At 39.9% G+C, this 20,136-nt stretch overlaps 1 protein-coding gene across 4 annotated transcripts in view; it reads right to left on the minus strand.

Annotated features, from left to right (window-relative positions):
• The window catches only part of CEP78 (centrosomal protein 78), a 90,495-nt gene that overhangs the window by 15,964 nt on the left and 54,395 nt on the right, over positions 1–20,136 (minus strand). For 2 of the 4 annotated variants that reach the window (XM_054987432.1, XM_054987434.1), the window contains exons 1-9: positions 12,138–12,200; positions 10,260–10,532; positions 9,502–9,677; positions 9,341–9,413; positions 7,131–7,234; positions 6,286–6,460; positions 5,043–5,156; positions 4,215–4,279; positions 754–859 (exon numbers count right to left, since the gene is read on the minus strand). In XM_054987432.1, coding sequence (XP_054843407.1) covers positions 754–859; positions 4,215–4,279; positions 5,043–5,156; positions 6,286–6,460; positions 7,131–7,234; positions 9,341–9,413; positions 9,502–9,677; positions 10,260–10,527 — 1,081 coding nt within the window. In that variant the 5' untranslated portion in view covers positions 10,528–10,532; positions 12,138–12,200. Of the gene's footprint in view, positions 1–753; positions 860–4,214; positions 4,280–5,042; positions 5,157–6,285; positions 6,461–7,130; positions 7,235–9,340; positions 9,414–9,501; positions 9,678–10,259; positions 10,533–12,137; positions 12,201–20,136 lie in introns of those variants that run through there. The other 2 variants (XM_054987433.1, XM_054987435.1) reach the window with 2 other exon arrangements.

Raw genomic sequence — 20,136 nt, forward strand, 5'->3', positions numbered from 1 at the left:
TGATGTTGGTCACCTTGATTCACTTCTGACGAAGGAAGCTGTGGTTCTTGAAAGCTTATACTACAATAAAATTTGTTAGACCTAAAGATGCTACTGGACTCTTTACTATTTTGATTCACTTTGGTTCTGTTGGGCTTCCTCCTGCATTTGAGAGTGAGCCTTTGGCCACTGGCAGTCTTGCCTTGTATATTTCTGTCTGGGAGCCTGCTTGGAAATGTTTCCCCCATAGGAAACAATGGAGAGTGGCTCGGGGCACCTTCTTCAGGGGTCCAATCTTCCTGAAGCTTTAGTGGTCTGTCAGGAGGACTGTTAGGAGCAGGTTCCCTGCAAATTTGGTGGAGTTTGCTTGAAAAATGCCACCCCAGCCCACCAGATAGTTTTCCCATAAGGAATAATGGCTGAATAAATCCGGGGTTCTCTGACCTGTCATAACCAAATCTTCCAGATTTCAGAAATCCCAGATTTTGGGGGGGATCCCTGAAACCCAGATCCAAATTCCCCAGATCTCTTTTTCGTATGTGCACACCCCTATGGTCAATAAGGAAAAGATAACTATGGTATTAGAGGCATTTACTGAACACTGACATATACCTCTCCTAAAAATATTTTTATTACAAAATGCTGATAGGGCCTTTTTATTTACTAGCTTAGTTTTAGATACGGAATAGTGTCATCTTTAAAATTCTAATGTTTTAGCAGCTTCTTCCCTAATACAACAAGAGATCAACTTGTAGAAAAGAGCTAAATACTTACCAATGCGAATAGTGGCCTTTCCTTTCCGACCATTTCCTAGGACAACAGTTCTTTTTTTTGGTTTGTTTTTGAGATCTTTTGAGGATGGAGATGGAAGCCACTTGTACTGGCATGTCAGAGGATGGGGAGAAAGAAATATTTTTGTTTACTGAACTTAATTTTCAAGTTTATTTACTCACACCAAACCCATAGATTGGACAGGCACTGTTAACTTTTAATCACAGCCAATACATAAATGCATTCCAAATCAATAGGCTTTGACAGACCCTGCTGCTCATTTTTGACCAGCCATTCACTGCCAGTCCCAGATCTTTACATTTCAAACAGCCACTCTGCATAAATACATGCATGTAGAGAGGATTCCACAAGATAAGCCCTGTATACAAGACAACCCCAGCCTATCAAAACTGGATGGGACCAATAATATTTAATATAACAGAAAGGCGGTCATATTATATACATCAAAAGCTTTGCTCCCACAGCGCCAGCCTACCCGTAGATCTACTCACGCTCACTCTGGAATGAGCCTTAATGTTGAATAGAGATGGTTGGAAGGGATGGGAGAGGCTATATCATTTTTCTCTTTAGAAAATAATCTCTTACTTTCATCAATCAGCACACAAGCATACTGAACCAAGGTAAGAAACTGTTAAATATTTAGGTTTTGGCTATCACATACAAAACGCTGCATGCCTTGGTCCCTCATATTTATGAGCCCACTTCTCTCCCTGTTTTACCACAGCAGCTTCACTCATCTGAACAGGGCCTTCTTCAGGTGCCATGCTACACATGGACAAAATCAGTAGTAGGTGCCCTTACAGTGCATTCTCTGTGGTGACTCTCGCCACATGGAATGGCCTACTTGAAGAGGTAAGGAAAGCTCCTACTCATGGCCTTCCACAAACTATGCAAAACAAATTATTCAAGAAGGCCTTTTTTAATCAGATAAGAGGGCTGTACTTTAAGGAAGTAGTTTCAAAGAGACGCATCAGTAAAGGGATAGGGACTATAGACTATATTACTATGCATTGTCTGTTGCTGTAAGTATCAACCTACTGGGTAGTTTCTGCATTATTTAATATGTCAAGTTTAGAATTGCTTATGCCCAGTTTCAGCTCTGTTAGATTTCTGCTTGATTTCAAATTTCTTTAAATTTTGCAGTATATTTTATTGTATTGTTTATTGAATGACTCTGCTGTAGACTGCACTGACTTATACTATATAATCCGCCTTGAACCTCAGTAAGAAAAACAGACTCTAAATAACAGAAAAAATAAACTGATTGCTTGAGTGTTCTTAATATTGCAAGGGATAAGGGTGTGGGCACAACTCAGAATTATTTTGCTCTGGATCCATCTATTGCTGTCCTGCCCTGCACCCTACCAGCCCCACTGGGCACCAGCTGCCACATGTCCCCATTAAGCATTTCAACACTGATCTACAGCAATCAGTCAGTTACTGTATCAAGTTTTGCTGATTAAGTTTCTAACATACCATATACCTTGGTATCAAATCTGGTCAAATTTTAGCATAAATGTAAGCAGTTCTGGGTCCACAAGTGAAGATTTATTTCCAATAAAATCCCTCACTACAGGCTGTCAGTACCATTAAGACTGTCTGATCAAAAATCCTCTTACACCATACTAGTTCATAGTGCAGGTAGGAGAAACCAGAATGTTGGAATATTCCCCCCATCTAAGAGTTCCTGCCTATGGAAATCAAGAATCTACTTCAATTTGCAAAAGATTTTTACATCAAAGAAAATGCTTAGAATTGTAAGTGGTTTGCTAATACAAACATCTCAGATCACACAGTCTTAATCTAAACTCCCTTAGTATCACCTGTATGCTCAAAAGGGCAAGTCACAAGACAGGTGTACTTCATAAGCTTTTTCTGAACCGGAGAAAAAGCTCAGTTATATAGTATCTTGGATATTTGACATAATAATAATAATAATAATAATAATTTATTATTACAGCACTTGGCCAGTACGTTAACCATAAAATTTAAGTGCACAGATATTTGACATACAAAAATATACAAAAGAAAATGAATGCCGAGGTCTAATACATACAGGTGGCAACTATGTTCTGAAGAGGCTAGCACCACTGAGCATTTGATCCTCAAAAAACAGGTTCATATGAAGTATTGACAGCAATCTGAGAGGCTGTAACAGCATTAATTGCTATTGGCTAACCTGAGTATGATAGAGAAGATAAGGATCTTCTCTACAGGTAAGAGTTGTCATGAACTTCGGCACAACCTGAAGCAATAGCTCTGACCCACTTGAAGTTAAAAGGTGTACTAAAATTCCACCCCTTTCTCTTAATTACAAAGACTGCTGCACACCTGTATTTTTATTAACAGAATATGCTCTTGTAAGGATTCTATTGCCCAAAACAGTTATTAAAACTCTGAGGGATTCAGGCAATGAATGGAAGACTGGCATTGGTATCAAATAACTAAGTACTCTGGGATTCTTTCACCAAACCATCACTAAATAAACATGCCTAGAACATAAGAAGGGCCCTGCTAAATCAGACAAGTGGTCCATTTAGATTAACATCCTTTTCCACACAGTTGCTAATCAGTTGCTCCTGTCCTGAACTTATTGCCGATCACTGGGCACCCACAAGCTCTAGTATCATGGAACAGAGAGAAAAAACCCTCTCTCTCCATAATTTTATAAACTGCTATCAAGCCCCTCCCCTAGTCTTTTTTTTCCTGAACTAAAAAGTCCCAGACTCTTCACCCTTTCCTCATAGAAAAGGTGCCCTTGATCTACTTGGCTGCCCATTTCTGCACTTTTTCCAGCTCTGTGATAGCCTTTTTGAGATACAACCCCTGGAACTGTATACAGTGTTCCAAATGCAGGCACATGTATGAACAAATGAAGCAGCCCTGGTGCTAATGCCTATCCTTGTGGGACACCACTGCTCATTTCCCTCCACTGAGTATTTCTACTCTCCAATTGCTGCCATCTAACTGATTTTTAATCCTTAAAAGGACTGGTCCTCTTATGCCATGACCACTAAGCTTACTCAAGAGGCTTTGATGAAGCACCCTATCAAAAGCCTTTTAGAAGTCGAAAGATATGTCTGCCAGATCAACCTTATCCAGGTTTGTTAACCTGCTCAAAGAATTCCAAAAACCTTCCCTTGGCAGAAAGTCTGCTGCTTCTCCTTCATCGTGCGCTGAACAGTTCTCTCTAGTAACAGTGTTTACCAAATTACCTGGAACAGATGTTAGGCTAACTGGCCTCTAATTCCCAGGGTCCCCTCTGGACCCTTTTTAAAAAATTGGTGTGACGTTCGCCACTTTTCAGTCCTCAGATCAAGATTTTAGCTGATTTCAGCAAAGAGGTTACATATTCTAATTAGGAAATTCACAATTTCATATTTGAATTCCTTAAGAAACCTCAAGTGTATGCCATCTGGTCCTGAAGACGTATTATAACATACCTCCAAGTTTGCTCCATTTGCATTCATGAGAACCTTCTCAATGACTGTCTTTATCAAAGAATGATCTACAAAGAAACAGGAATGAAGATGGTGATACGGTGTGATACGGTGCTTAAAACAATCCACTTCATCTGCCATGTACTTGCCAGCTTCTTTCCCCTCATTCTGAGTACTTCTGAATAAAAAGAACTACCTATGCATGAAGCCTCCACAGTTTACTACACAGCCATGCCACGGGGGCTATATCTCTCTCCCCTGGTGTTAGAGAGTTACTGACTCTTAATATGAAAGGGAAGAAAGAGCCACAGCCAATCATGCACAACACCCATGACTAGCTGTTTGCTATACACATATATAACATAAATCTTCTCCCACAGTTAAAGGGCTACATTACTGCACTAAGAGAGTTGAATGAATCTACTCCCCTTGGTTTAGCCAGCACTGGGCTCAGCAAGGAACTAACTAAAGATAGGAGCAACAGTTTTAAATTACTATTACAGCTCAATGATCATGAGGGGTTGGTCTGACCACATGAAGCAGTTTGGGCTTATTGTGCTAACAGACTGGTTAAATTTTGGCACCTTAAGTAGCAGAAGTGAAGCACTCAGCAATATTTCAACTGGGTACTTGTCAAATCAGAACCATGTAAGAGTTGCTCAGTCAGAGGAAGTTTATCCTACGAAGACTGTACTGAACTTCCAGAACTTGAGGAAAGGGAAGCTGGGAGTCAAACACACAGTTCAGGGCTCAGAAACAAATTACATTTATTTGAAGTCCTGTTAAAGTATCTTTTTCCATTCCAGGATGGTGAAACAAAAACACACATACCTACTAATGGATTTTTTCTAATGTCCAGCACCACTAGTGTTTTATTACTCTTAAAAGCATCCAAGAGTGATTTTGCACCATCATTGGAAATTCCACATTGCTGCAAATCAACTGCTAGAATATTAAAGAGAGTAAACATCACTAAATGCTGTAATCTATTTAAGTAGTCATAATAGCTACTTAAACTATCCACATTTCAGAGAATATGTTGCTATTCGCTCTATATTCAACTTGTGATCATTAAAACATGGAAATTTTTTAGCACCAGATACTGTGAACTTTATATGTCCTTTGTCCACTAAAACCATTTGTCAGTCACCTTGCCATTCATGCTCATTGCACTTCTGAACTGTCAAATGTATAGGCATCATTTGCATATATCCCACTCCTCCACTTGAAGCCAGCTGGATGACCTTGGATCAGTCACAGCTTCTAGGAGCTCTCTCAGCCCCACTCACCTCACAGGATGATTGTTGTGAAGATAATAATAGCATACTCTGTAAACCACTCTGAGTGGACATTAAGTTGTCCTGAAGGTGGTATATAAATCAAATCTTGTTGTTTGACAGCAACTACTTTATTTAGTGTTGGCCCAAGGAACAAATTGCTCCTGTTGGTGGAATGGAGAGAATGAACAGTCTCCGTGCTACTGAAGGACTACTTAATTCAAGCCTTCTCTAGAAAAAGCTGACTGAGATGCCATTCGGACTTTTGAGGCAGGGAAGTAAGGAGAGCAATTTGTGATTGGTTATATGGTTAATAACAGCATTTGATTTATATACAGCCCAGGACAACTTAATACCCACTCAGAGTGGTTTACAAAGTATGTTATTATTATCCCCACAACAAAATGCCCTGTGAAGTGGGCGGGGCTGAAAGAGCTCCTAGAAGCTGTGACTGACCCAAGGTCACTCAGCTAGCTTCAAGTGGAGGAGTGGGGAATCAAACCCGGCTCTGACTAGAGTCCTGCGCTCTTAACCACTGCACCAAACTGGTTTTGTAAAATAGTGGTCTACCAGTATCTGAGAACACAGACTGGGTTATTACTCACAGGAAAAAAATGCATTAAAGGATCAGGCCCAAAGAGACCTCACAGAAAAGGAACCTGAAATCCTTATCCTATATTAGACATTTGGTCTTGAGGAGTAAACAGAAATTCAGGTACACAGAATGAAGAGAATAAACCAGAAAAGCTATTGTTCAAAGCTCTTACAATAATGTATTCCTCTACACACATCCCTACCTTTAAGCCACAGGTCTTCTGCAAGGCATTCTGCTAGGACAGTAGCTCCTCGGTCACCAATAAGCATGTTGCAGTTGAGAGTGATGCGTCTCAAACCAGCCATGCAGTCTAAATCAGGTCTCCTATAGCGCAAGCTCTCTGCCCAAGCTTCACCATGTCTTTTAATTGCCTGGTGCTTTGAAAGACAGGACCACAAAGACCCCCCTCCCCAAAATCAGATGCTGAAAAGGTTTTGGTTAGAAGAAATAAAAATCGAATTATTTTATGGTTGAACTATAGTGGTATTTAACATGTATTTCTAATTCATTTTACTGTATGAAGACAGAACTACTGTTCAAACTTCTGAATAACTTTTCTTGCTGGAATCTCAGGCAAATCAAACACCAAGTTAACTCAAAAATATAAAGCTCAGTAAGGAGAACACGTATTTTATTATCACCAGAAAAAGAAATACATGCTTAAAGATAGCAGATTATCTTAAGGACTGCAATATTATACATGCCAACTAGTGAGCAAGTCATTCTGAACTCAGTAAGATTACATCTTAGTAAACTTATTGTAGAAATTAACCTCTTATTTCAGAAATGAACCTGTAAACAGACTACTATATAACTGGCATATTTTAAAGTTGCTTTTAAAAAAAATAGCTACAAATCATCTTCAAAGATGAAAAATTCTTATAATAGGTAAGCTAATATCCGGACGCAATAAAATAGATGACACATTGCACAAAGCGTTTAAATTTCATATTCAAATACTGTTATCGTTCGTATACAGAAATCACCTTAGCATTGTGCATATTACAAATTGGTTTTCAGAAGCACTTCCACCAAAGAAGGTTTTACCTTTAAGATACTGGCGATGTGTTCCACTCCCCGCCAGGTCAAACTGCATCCCGTAAAATCTACTGATCTGACACAAGCTGAATTCTTTATACTTTGACAGATTACTGGAAATAAAAACTACTGTCAGTATTTAAATAGCTAGCTAAGACTGCATCTTAAATAGTTTAAAATTAAACATTGCGTTTAAAAATTCTACATACACTGTTCCACAATTTTAGATCTTACCCTTTTGTTCCTATGCCACCTCATATAACGTTGGCGGACGGACCCTCCGCTACAGGAGGATCCAATTTATATGAATTGCATAGAAATGCATTCATGCATATAAATGACTATTATGCCAGGAAACCAGAAGTATCTAGTTTTATATGCAGTATGTTATTTTAATTTAATTGAAGAGGAGCTCTAACACTGCTAGTTTATAATCAGGGCCAATATGTTCAGGCCCCTGCTGAGGCCCACAGCCTGGGAGAACACCCTCTCTCCTCAACTGCAGAAGCTAGAGCTATCTCCCATTAATCAATGGGGAAACCTTCTGGAAACACTGGAGGGAGCAGAGCACAAAAGAATCATACACTGCCACCTCCTCAAGGTACCCCTTTCACTCAGTTCACAGGCCCCTGCAATACTGCAGCAGCTCTTTCTTGCTCCTTTTCATCTGCTGGATAAAAAAAAGAATGCAAGAAAAATCCATATTGTTCCTTGCAGCATAGCCATACTTGGGGTGTGGGGAACATAACTCATGATACGATAAGGAGTGATGTCACAGACAAGAAAAAAAATCAGAAGATCAAGTACAGCAAAATAATCTAAGAGCCAGCATGGTATAGTAGTTAAAGTGTCAGACTAGGATCTGGAATAATCAGGTTTGAATCCCCACTACCCCATGGAAACTTGTTGGGTGATCTTGTGGCAATCATACACTCTCAGCCTAAGCTATCTTGGTTGTTTTGAGGATAGAACAGAGAATGTAAGCCTCTTTGGGTCCTCATTGGGTAGAAAAGTGAGGTGCAAATGAAGTAAATAAAATAATCTCTCTCTGTCCTAGCACAAGAGTGGAAGGAGTTCACCTCAGGGCTGTTTGAAAGAAGTGTGCATCCAAACAACTAAGTTCCAGAACAGAATGCTTTTACTACTAGGTAAAGTAGATCTAGATCTAAATATACTCTAACTGGAAGTTGATATACACATAACAACTCCTGTAAGGGGGAGTTAATAAATATGAGCACTACCAGTCACTTTTTCAACTGGAATACATACCTAAGCAAAGCCATCTAGTATCACTTTACCTGTAAAATTTGAGTCCAGCGCCACCTTAGAGACCAGCAAGATTATCATGGTTTCAAGAGCTTTCAAGAGTCAAAACTCCTTCAGAGCTTTGACTCTCAACATCTTGCTTGACCCTGAACATCTTGCTGGTCTCTAAGATGCCATTGGCCTCAAATCCTGCTGTTCTACTGTTCATCTTATTGCAGAAATACACTATTACTAATTTCAACACTTCCAGCTACAATTCCAAAGACAGCACCTGATTCACTGTCTGCAAAGTAAGTGGAAATCATGGAAAATGAAGTTCATTAAATATAAGCAGCACAATGGAATAAACAACTTTCAAATATATGCAGATGGGTTCGAACTGGCTGAGAGAGAAAGATCTTGGGGTTGTAGCAGACTGCTTGATGACAATGTCAACTCAGTGTGCAGCAGTGATGAAAAAGGTAAACTCTGCCCAGGATTACTAACAAAGGAATTGAAAATAAAATGGCCAGTATCAGAAGGACTCTGTATAGATCAATGGTGCGGTCTGAGGACTAATTCTGACACTGCAAAAATGTTACACCAGAAGAAACTCAAGATATTAACAGAATATTGTCATTCTATTTCAAACTTGGAAAATAACTATACTGTGTCAAAGGACATGTGTGTATACATACATACATACACACATACATATGTACACACACGTAGATATATTTCCTTTGACACAGTATAGTTATTTTTCAAGTTTGATATATAGTTATTTTTTGATATATAGTTTTGATATATAGTTATTTTTCAAGTTTTATATATATATATATATATATATATATATATATATATATATATATATATATATATATATATATATATATATAAAAAGAACAGGAGCTGTACATAAGCACATTATTTCATAGTTCAGTCTATTTTTCTTAAGAAAATCCAAGACTTACATTCCAAGCCTCCGTCACCAACTGGCGAGTGTGCTAAAGACAGGCTCTCTAAAGATGACGTATTCGCCAATCCCTTCAAAATAAAGAATGTATTTTTAACATTGATTCAGAACATCAGTATTGCCTGAAAACACACATTAATTACATTTAAATAATCTTACTTTTGCCAGTAATATTAAGTCTCTTTCCCTCAAAAGCAGCCCCTGAAGTTCCAAATTTCTCAGGACATTTGATATCATCAGACAACCTTTGATTGATTTACATAATTGGCCAGACAAGTCTTTGGAGCGAATCACTGGAATTCTTCTTTTAAAATAAGTTCCCTGTCTTTCAGCACCTATTAGACAACATCAAACCAGACTACTTTCAACATTAAAAATATAAATTATGCAATTTATGTAGCATACAACACCAAATATTTCAGTAAACTGAAGCCAATGTTGTTAACATGGGATATTTATTTTGCCTATCACATATTCTTTTATTTTAAGTGAAATGATTTTTCATTTGTACCAACTACACAATGGCAAAAGGCATCCCAAACGGTCCTAAGCAGGGATCAAAGCACATGCATATTCCCTCCCAATTGCATTCACTGTTAAGACTTATTAATATTAAAGAACAAGGAATTCTGAAAAACAGGAGAGGAAAAAACAGGAAAAACAAATCGAAAATTCAAGAGAGAAGGAATTACTGCTCTTATTTACTTTTAAAATTGCAGTTCCAAAAAATTGACATTTTATTTAACACAGATCTGAGATACTCAAATGTTGGCGTTTACCTAAGGTCCCAGTGTGACTACCTCCAAGCTACATAAATTCTGTACAGTGGTTATAAATACTTTTTAAAAAGATGCTACAAAGCAACAGCACACTATAACAGCTAGCCAAAGTATAATTAAGAGCATAAGGGTTTCTACCTGAGTCTCCATGCCCCTGATGGTGCAAGCTTCTTATGGCAATAGAAGTCAAAGTCTTGTTGTGTCTGATAGCATTCAGAAGGGGTGCCCAATCAGTAGCTTTGATACGATCTGCATTTATATCAAGAACACCATGAAGCTTTTTAGCTTTCACAGCTGATACAGGCACACACCCATGAAGTGCACAGAGATGTTCATAATAAGAGTAAAAATCCAAACTGCACTGTCTCCTTATTTTCACCGAATCTATCATTTCTAGAGCAGGCATCCAAACTAGAAGAAAAACAAAAACAATTAAATGTCATGTTATCTTACAGTCAGCACACAACATTTTTCACATGCTATACTGATTCATGAGAACCAGAACCCTGATCAGGATTTCTCTCCAAGACAGAACCCTAAGAGAAGCTTGGAGAAGGCTTCAGGCTGCTATTCTCCCTTCCCGTTTCTCTCTTAGGCAGAAGATCAAAGACACACTACATTTACCTGTGTGTGGAGCTTGGTTTTATCCCCAAAGGGTAAAACTCTTCAAATAGATGCAAAATTGCCTGGTTTTAGGTGGTCTTAGTCTACTCTCTCCTCAAAATTCCATCAGAAATGAAGTATCTAGACATGGCTGTTATGCTTTAACTGCTGTACCTATACACAAATAAGATTTTACAATATTTTATTTATTGACTTCATTCAGACCCTCTTTCTCCCCAATGGGGGCCCAAAGCAGCTTGCATTCTTCTTCTTTTATCCATTTCCTCCTCACAACAGTTTTGTGAAGTAGGCTAGGCTGAGAGTGTGTGACTGGCCCATGGTCACATGCTTCCATAGCAGAGCAGTGATCTGAACCTGTCTCCTAGATACTAGTCCAAGATTTTGACATCACATCACCACATATGTTCCAGCTAGAAAGCAGCATTCATTTGAAGTATCGACCAAATTTGCAATCGACCAAATTCCTCTCAGGGACAGAAAGCTAAATTTCAAGGAATGTCAGAGCATGAAAGCAATTAATTGTGATAGCTGTGAAAATATTACATTAAAATATTATTTCTAATTCTGAAAACAATGGAAAAGTTTTGAGGCCCTTTTATACATACCAACTGATTATTCTTCAATTATAGGTTCAACATACTATCTAAAAAAACAACAACATAAAAATGGTGGAGTTTTTTCTTCACTTAAGCTACAGCATTCAAATTTCACCATGAGCATATTTTGGTCTGGTTGGATCCTGTAGAACTTGCAGGTCATTAATTAAAGAATATTCTGTACAAGGCAAGTAAATAGAATTAATGCTCCTCAATTAGACTAAGTAAGAATGCCAAATACTTTTGCACTAAATAAAAACACAGACACACTGGCTTACAAACTTATCTCAAAATAAATGCAGTAACAACAACGTAATCTTGATCATAAAGCAATGCAAAAAAATTTCCATTATACAGAATACCCAATTTTGAGCCTAGACACAAACAGGTACAGCCAGCCAGCCCAAGTGTAGCCAAAACCTATTCCCAGGCCATCCCCTTAAAAACAGCATATTGGGGTCAGCCACACATATGGGAATACTTCACCACCACCCACAACACGTGCTTAAACAAGACGCTCCCCAGACGCTTGTATAAATCCTGTGCTTAAATGTAGGTCTCTCTGGGCAGAAAAAGACCTCCCTACAGACCCACGCTTAAGGCTACCACTTACCCTACCTGGAATGCAGTTCCCCCTCCCCGCTACGTATTCACAGGAAAAAGCAACACGGTACAGAACAGCACCAAGTATGTCTAGAAAAATCAAGTTAAGGGAAATGCAGCACTCAGGCCAACCTGGCCCTTCCCTATCAACCCACAAAAGGTTCCTGCAACCCCAGCCTAGGAAAGAACGGACCTGCAAAGAGGGGAAGACCAGCGGGTGCCAATCAGGACGACCCTCGCGCACAAACGCCCCGCCTGCAGGAGCCGCGCGTGCCGCTGTTCCCTTGGTTTCCCGACCACTTCCCCGCGCACACCAACCACTTCTCCCACGTGACCCACGAAGCGAGCTTTCTGATTGGTTCCCCTGACATAGCGGTTGGCTCCAACGCCGCGTCCCTTCTTCGCCTTCCGCCGCCACAAACAAAATGGTTTTACCCGTTTCTCACAATAGTGGGGGGGGGGGGAGGGGGGAATCCCTCAGATGGCTGCGGTCGGTGCAAGGCAGCGAATGAGAAAGGTAAACGCACCGCCTTGCGAATCGTCTCGCGGATGAAGCACGCTCACATTTTCACTGAAGCACGCCATGCCCCCTTCGCTCAGCTTTGGGCGCAGGCCCCACATAAAAACAATGGATGCTGGCGCCGAAAAGCTGTGGCTTTGGGCCACTGTGGGAGTTATTTTCGCCCGTCCCCAGCTCCTCGGTCAAATCTGAATTCTTACTGCTCATTCCAAAATCGTATGCACTTCCTCCACCCCCATCACAAGTCTATTTCTAGCATAGGGTTGCCAACTCCCGGTTGGGAGATTTGGAGACAGCGCTTAAGAAGGTGATGTACTAAAACGAATGACAGGATTGCCCATTGGAAATAATGGGAGAGGCTTGAATGCCATTGGAAATAATGGGAAACTGGAATGCCCATTGACTTGCATGGGCTCCATTGAAACACATTCGAGCAAAAAAAAAAAAAAAGAGGTGCAACGAAAACGTGGAATGGATTTTAAAGGAAAGTGTCTGGGCACAGATAGACTGTTCTGGGACTGGAATGACAGGCCCGCGAAGGGCAATGTTTGTGGAAGGGTGGGAACTCGGCAGGGATGCGATACCATGGAGAGCATCCTTTAAAAACGTCATCTTCCCCAGGGGAACTGATCTTTGTAGTCCGGAGATCGATCAGCTGAAATTCTGTGGAAATTCCAGGCTCCACTTGAAGATGGCAACTCTATCCCCAGGTTTATTAGATTACTGCAGTAGGGTTGCCAATCCCGGGTTGTGAAATTCCTGGAGATTTGGGGGTGGATCCTGAGGCAGGTGGGGTTTGAGGAGGGACCTCAGTGGGATATAATGCTATTGAGTTCAACTTCCAAAGCTGCCATTTCCTCCAAGGGAACTGATTTCTCTAGTCTGGAGAGTGGAGAGCAGTTGTAATTCCAGGAGGTTTCCAGGCCCCACCTGGTAGTTAGTGACCTAGAGTTGCCAGGTCCCTCAGGCTCCAAACTGGAAGATGGGGGTGTCTTGGGGGTGCACTTGGAGGAGGGCACTCACCCAAGTGCGTGTGCATGCTCTGGACCCTGGCACAACAATGAAGGGTGCAGGAGCACACTCCAGAGATCCCTAGCCCATTTCCCTGCACCTTCTTCCCCCCCACCAGCCAGGTAAGAGGCAGTGGGGGGGGTAGCAGCCAGAGGACTGGGAACCCTGGGGTGACCTTAGTCTGGGCCTAGCAGCAGTGATCATGCAACTCACCTAGGATGGGCCAGCTCATCAGAGTGATCATCAGGGCCAGGTGATGTTTACCACACAAGTTGACCAAGCTGAACATAGTGGTAGCTCCTGCATGATTTGCTACTATGAGACTCGCCTAGGTTGGACCAAGTCTGGCTTAGCAGCAGCAACCACACAACTCACCTGGGCAGTGAGTTTCCTTCTGTTCCAGTGGTGGTGGAGGCTACCTTGCACGCCTCATCTAACCAACCCAGAGGCCATGCCATGGCTAAGCCAGGCACTGTAGCCTCCCATCTATGCTCATTTTCATCTGGGCCAATCTCCTCTCCTCCTCCTCTTCTTGAGACCCAAGAGGCCATCCTAGGCCATTTGGCCTACTGGGACTTTCATCTCACTATAGACTACCATTGGTTTCATCAAGAAGAGAAGCAAGTATGAGATAATAATTTTGGAAATAAATGCACTAAAAGTATCTTGCCATGTTTCACGAAAAATAGATCTTGTTCCTGCTTGCTTAGTAAGTTCTTCTTTTTGGAATAAATTTTATTACATAAATAACAATAGTACAAGGAAAGAAGAACAATAACCATAAAAACAAGAACATTAAATTGAGATACAACTAGATTGTAACATGGTGAAATGCCTAAAACTATATACATGATTGTATATGAATATAAACAAATAGAATAATAGCAAATTCAGTTAGGTTTACTTTCTCAGTAATTTATAAATCAGTAGTGACATATATATAAATGACGGTAAAAGTATAACTTTGCGTTCTCTCCTGTTCTTAAAAGAGAATCAGGTTAAGTATCAAAAATAGATTAATACAATTGGGTAGGGGCTTGCAATTCTTTTTCTGTGATATATTCATAGAAGGGTAGCCATTTTTCATAAAATTGCGAGCTATTGGAAGATTTGTTTAAGTTATGTAGATTGTTAGTTATTTTTTCTAAATCTAAAAGCTACAAACAAAATGTCACCCGCGTAAACTTACTAACATATTCAAAATTTTATTAACAATAATGTATAGGCACGTAACAGTATATTGAAATTGATTATTGAACCGTATAACTACTTGACATCAACCCTGTTCACAGTTAGAAAACCATTTGCACCGGTGCTAACCACTAGGAATTGCCTCAACAATTGATAAAGTGCCTAAGTGCTCTAAGTGCTAACAATATGAATATTACACAACAATGTAAAGTGCAAATGCAAGTAAAGCACCATACAAACACTAGTCCTTCCAACCGTTTGTGAGGTCCTGAGCACCGTGTGTCCAACTTGCAGGGAAGAAACGTTGCCAGAGGTTTTTTTCTTTTCACTCCAGATGACTGTAACCACTACACAGGTAGTTCCTTAATATTATTTCTTCTTTAATAATTCCTCTAATGGGTTGTCTAGATCCTGGTAAGGCCCGTTTCAAAGCATCTTTCTCAAAGAGTACAGACAAGTTATTTCTTTAAAGTTTTTTTCTCATGAGTACCCACCAGTAGTACATCCATTTCATTAAAGAAGTTAAAGAAGCCTTCGACAATACATTGAACACCTCCAAGGGGAGGAAACACTTCAACAGACCCGGAGATTGGAAACACTTCGGAACAAGAAAGCACATCTACTTTGTTCTTTAACCTTTATGACTCAGCCTAAACCCACCTTCCTGAGTAGATATAAATTACCTGCCAACTTCTTTTCCACACTGTGACACTGAGAGATCTCTGTCTTTTGGTGCTACACTTCTGAAGATGCCAGCCACAGCTGCTGGCGAAATGTCAGGAACTACAATGCCAAGACCACGGCTATACAGCTCGGAAAATCCACAACAACCATCGTTCTCCGGCCATGAAAGCCTTCGACAATAAATCTCTTAAACATTCGGGGTTGGTATCCCAGTTACTCCAGGAAGGACAAAGCTGGCATATCCAGAACACAGTTCTTTTTTACCTGAGCCATTTAGGGGTGACAGGCTTTATAATTGAAAAGACTTTGTAAGAGGGAAGATGCATATAACTAGTTGCATAGGAAAAGGAAAGGAGGGAAGGATTTCAGATGCATGGGAGGATGCAAAACAGGATTAAAATAACATAGTAAGCTAATGCAAGCTAACTTAACCAGGGCTTTTTTTCAGCTGGAACATGGTGGAACGGAGTTCCGGCACCTCTTGAAAATGGTCACATAGCTGGTGGCCCCGCCCCGATCTCCAGACAGAGGGGAGTTTAGATTGCCCTCCACGCCGCTGCGTGGAGGGCAATCTAAACTTCCCTCTGTCTGGAGATCAGAGGGCGGGGCCACTGGCCATGTGACCATTTTCACCGAAGGCGATTTAAACTTTAAAAAACTCCCCCCTTCTTCCAGCTGACCCAAAGTGATGTCATTGTGCGGTCCTGAATTCTACCACTGAGTTCCACCACCTCTTTTCCCAGAAAAAAAGCTCTGAACTTAACTGATTCCCTAACTTAATGGCTTACAGCTTCTCATGAATCCTGAGCCATATCAGCCTGGCAGGGACTCCTCTTCCCTTGGTCACTCCTGAGAAAGGCAGAAAGAATTTTCTCTTCAGAGTCTTATCAATTTTGTTATAATCATAACCCCTTGCTCAGAGAGGTGCTCTGTTCCTGCTCTAGCTGGTGCTGAGCCAATCAACTTATTCACTTTGGAGAAGAAACCCTTTCACTGGGATTTGCTCTTCTCTTTTTCACTCATGATAGACTGCCCAAAGAAATTGTCTTTGGAGTACAATTAGAAACAGGAAAATCACAGGGATTAGGATGGGCCTCATCACAACTGGGTTGGTACTTGAATTGCATTGGGAAAGAAGGTGAAATAAGCTATCTGGGTCTTGCTTTATCTGTAAAATTATCCCTGCAAACATGCTTAAAACAAAAGCATCATCATCACCATGCATCCTGATTTTGCTTGAGTGACTGCTAAACATTTGTTAAAGACAACCTATTTATTTCACTTCTATTTACCCATTGGAACCAACGTAGCCTAAGAAGCCCCACTGATTTTATGTATAAAACTCTAAACTATGGGACTGTTTTGTATGGCAGAAGACCAATTCTGTATAATTACAAACATTAGATCTTAGTATTCTACTGGCAGACATTTTGTTGTCAGGCTCCCATCAACTGCAGCAAACTGGGATATGTGACAGATGACTTATGAAGCGTTGCTATTGACATGCAAAGAAATAGAAAAGCTCTTATATTTACTGTATTTTATATTAGTCTTGTCACTTTCTGAATAACAAATTGAAGGGTCAGGCTTGTGATAAAAATACAGAATGATCAGAATGAAAATATGCGAGGCAATAATGCTCAAACATTGTGTGTAAAGTCTTTTCCATTAATTTCTGAATTGATATGCTGCTTTAGGAATCAGACAAGTACAAAATTATTTTCAAAATGATTCACTATATTATTATTATTATTCAGTGTTACTAATCTAGCCATTATTTATGTATCCTCAAATACAGCTATTAGCAGATACAAATATTTCAGAATTGCATTTTCAATAGCTATTTGCTATATTTATTTGAATGTCTTGGACAGTGATCCTAAGCAGGTCTACTCACATCTACTTAATAGGTCTTACTCTCAGGAAAATGTCCTTAGAATAGCCCTGTAGATCATCTCAGTCCAAGGGTGTGGGGCCAAGTCATTAAAAAACACAGCAAGAATTCCAAAAGCCAACTTACTTGTCCTGCAGAATCAGAAATGTCATAAATCAGGTCTTGTATTGCCTTCCTCCAGTGAAGGATAACGAGGTACTGAGATCCACTTTCAGGTCTATTAATACTCCAAGCCCAGAGAAGTCCCCTTCTACTACCAAGTTTCTGTTCTATATGATCCTGTTTCTGGCCGCAAGAGTTGAATACCTGAACTTTCCATTCAAGACAAGGAACACTGATAACTTTGTCCACAACTGTTAGGAAAATTTGGACTTAATGAGTTGGAAAATGAGCAGCCCCTCTCTAGCCGTATATCTCTAGATCCAGTGGCAAATGTTGCCGGCCTATATTTGACCCAAATGGTATATAAATTAAACTTAATTATATTAAACGGATCAGTTATAGGGGATCAGCCAGGCCAATTTACTTACCAATCTGGAACGAAACAATCTGCAATAGACTATATCTTGGCGTCTCGAGATCTGCTAAGCAGCAACTTAAAACTTACAGTTGATATAAGACCGGAAAGTGATAATTTCCCCCTGAATCTCAGTTGGGACGTTGAGATAAAACTCCCAAGCTATAATAAAGATCCAAATTATGAGGGAGAGGCAGCAGGGGGAGGACTAAAAATCAAGTGGGGCAGCTCTCTCAATAAGAAATTCAGCATGTGGACACAATCAAAAGAGGGTAAAGTTCTCTATTATAAGATAACAAATTCGCTAGAGGAAGAGGATGCCCCCCTAAATTCTTAAAATCATCTTATCTCACAACTCAAACCACTGTTAACAAGATCTGGTAAAGTTCAACCAAGTGGGAAAGTACCCAGTCAAAGATGGTTTGATGGCGAATGCGTCCAGGCTAAGTGAAAACTTACTGAGAGCTTTAAAACATTCCAAAAAAATTCAAATAGTAAAACATTAGTTGAAATGCAGGATAAGAAAAAAGCTTATAAAGCACTATTAAAGTTAAAAAAGAGAGCATTTATGCTTTCTAAGTGGCAGACCCTCACTGAGATTACAAAGAACAATGATAACGTGGGGTTTTGGAAACTGGTATCTGGAAAGTATGGAAATAAAACTAAAACAATGGCATCCACTATTTCCACAGAGATTTGGGAGAAACATTTTGCAGCATTATATAACGACCCGCGACCTATATCACCTATAGAGATCCCACCGGAAAGAGTTCCCTTATGGCCTCCTGTCACAGCTGGAGAGGTCACTCTCCTGATCAACCAATTAAAAAATGGCAAGGCCCCAGGGAGTGATTTTATTCCAGCTGAATTGTTACAAGCAAACATAGATTGGTGGGCACTGATCCTGGCTAACCGCTTTTCTTGTATTGATCAAACTGCCCAAATTCCGAAAGACTGGGGTTTGGCAATCATTGTATCCATTTATAAGAAAAATAGCACAGCTGATCCAAATAATTACAGACCAATCAGTCTCCTAAATATTATTTGTAATCTGTATACGAAACATCTCTGTACGAAATTATGTAGTTGGTTAGATCAAGAGGAGTATTTAGAAATGGAACAAGCAGGGTTCATGCAAGGGCGCTCAACTTTAGACCACTACTTGATTTTAGACTATTTCATCCAAAAGTATGTAAGATCAGCTAAGAAGTCTCTTTTTGTCGCATTTGTTGACCTTAAGGCGGCCTTTGATACGGTGTCACAAGACAGTTCTGGGCAAAATTAGGAAGTTCAACCATAGATAAAAGGTTCCTACTTCTGATAATTAAATTACATGAGAATACTCAATTGCAGAGTAGATATAACTGTGAAGGTAAGCTAACTAGACGCATCCCTTCACAAAAAGGAGTTAGACAAGGCTGTCTTCTGGCCCCCTTTTTACTTAATATTTATGTAGACTCACTGATACAGTGTCTACAAGGGATAGATGTTCATGCCCCTAACCTTGCGGGAGAGAGACTGTACCAATACATATGTATGCAGATGATGCCATTCTCATCTCAAAAACTAGAATTGGGTTAAAATGTGCTTTGAAGACATTTATAAAACAATGTGATGATGAATTACTAAATGTAAATTTTTCAAAAACGAAGATTATACATTTCAATAGAACATATAAGAAATACAATTGGAAATTCAACAGCCAGAACATCGAACAAGTAAAAGCTTATAAATATTTGGGGATAGCCATTACATATAATGGCAGTCCATCAGCCCATATAACATTTATAACCAACACAGCAGAGAGAAGAGCCAATGCTATCCTCAGATTCTTCGGAAATGAAGGTGCAGGTTTAGTCCCGACAGCTTTAAAGCTCTTCTCTGCTAAAGTACTGACCCAACTTACTTATGGGATGCAAGTAATTTTAAGCAGCAATAATAACTATACGGAGCTAGAGAGGGTACAATCCAAATTTCTCAGGGCACTGTTTACTGCACCAAAATGTACACCTAATGTGGTCCTAAGACAAGAGGCAGGGATACCAAGAGTAGAATTGATTATCTGGACAGCTGCACTATATTAGTTGAGAATCCACCTGAAGCCTACGGGATTGATCCCTTTATTCTTAACTTCCTCTCCATATCCTGATTGGTCTATTAGAATAATGGATAAATTGACAACAATTGGGCTATCCCTGGAAAATCTTTTGGAAATGGGTCTAAGTAAAGCCAAATCTATGGTTCAACAATGTTTGGTTGACATAGAGGTCCAAACTGATGGAGCACTCTTAACCTGGTATGTATAGTAGTCTTAAATCGTGGTCTGGATTTGCAGCAGCCCCATCTCTCTCTAACATTATGCACCAAAAGTACAG

The sequence above is a fragment of the Eublepharis macularius genome, chromosome 8, assembly GCF_028583425.1.
Source record: "Eublepharis macularius isolate TG4126 chromosome 8, MPM_Emac_v1.0, whole genome shotgun sequence".
NCBI lineage: Eukaryota > Metazoa > Chordata > Lepidosauria > Squamata > Eublepharidae > Eublepharis > Eublepharis macularius.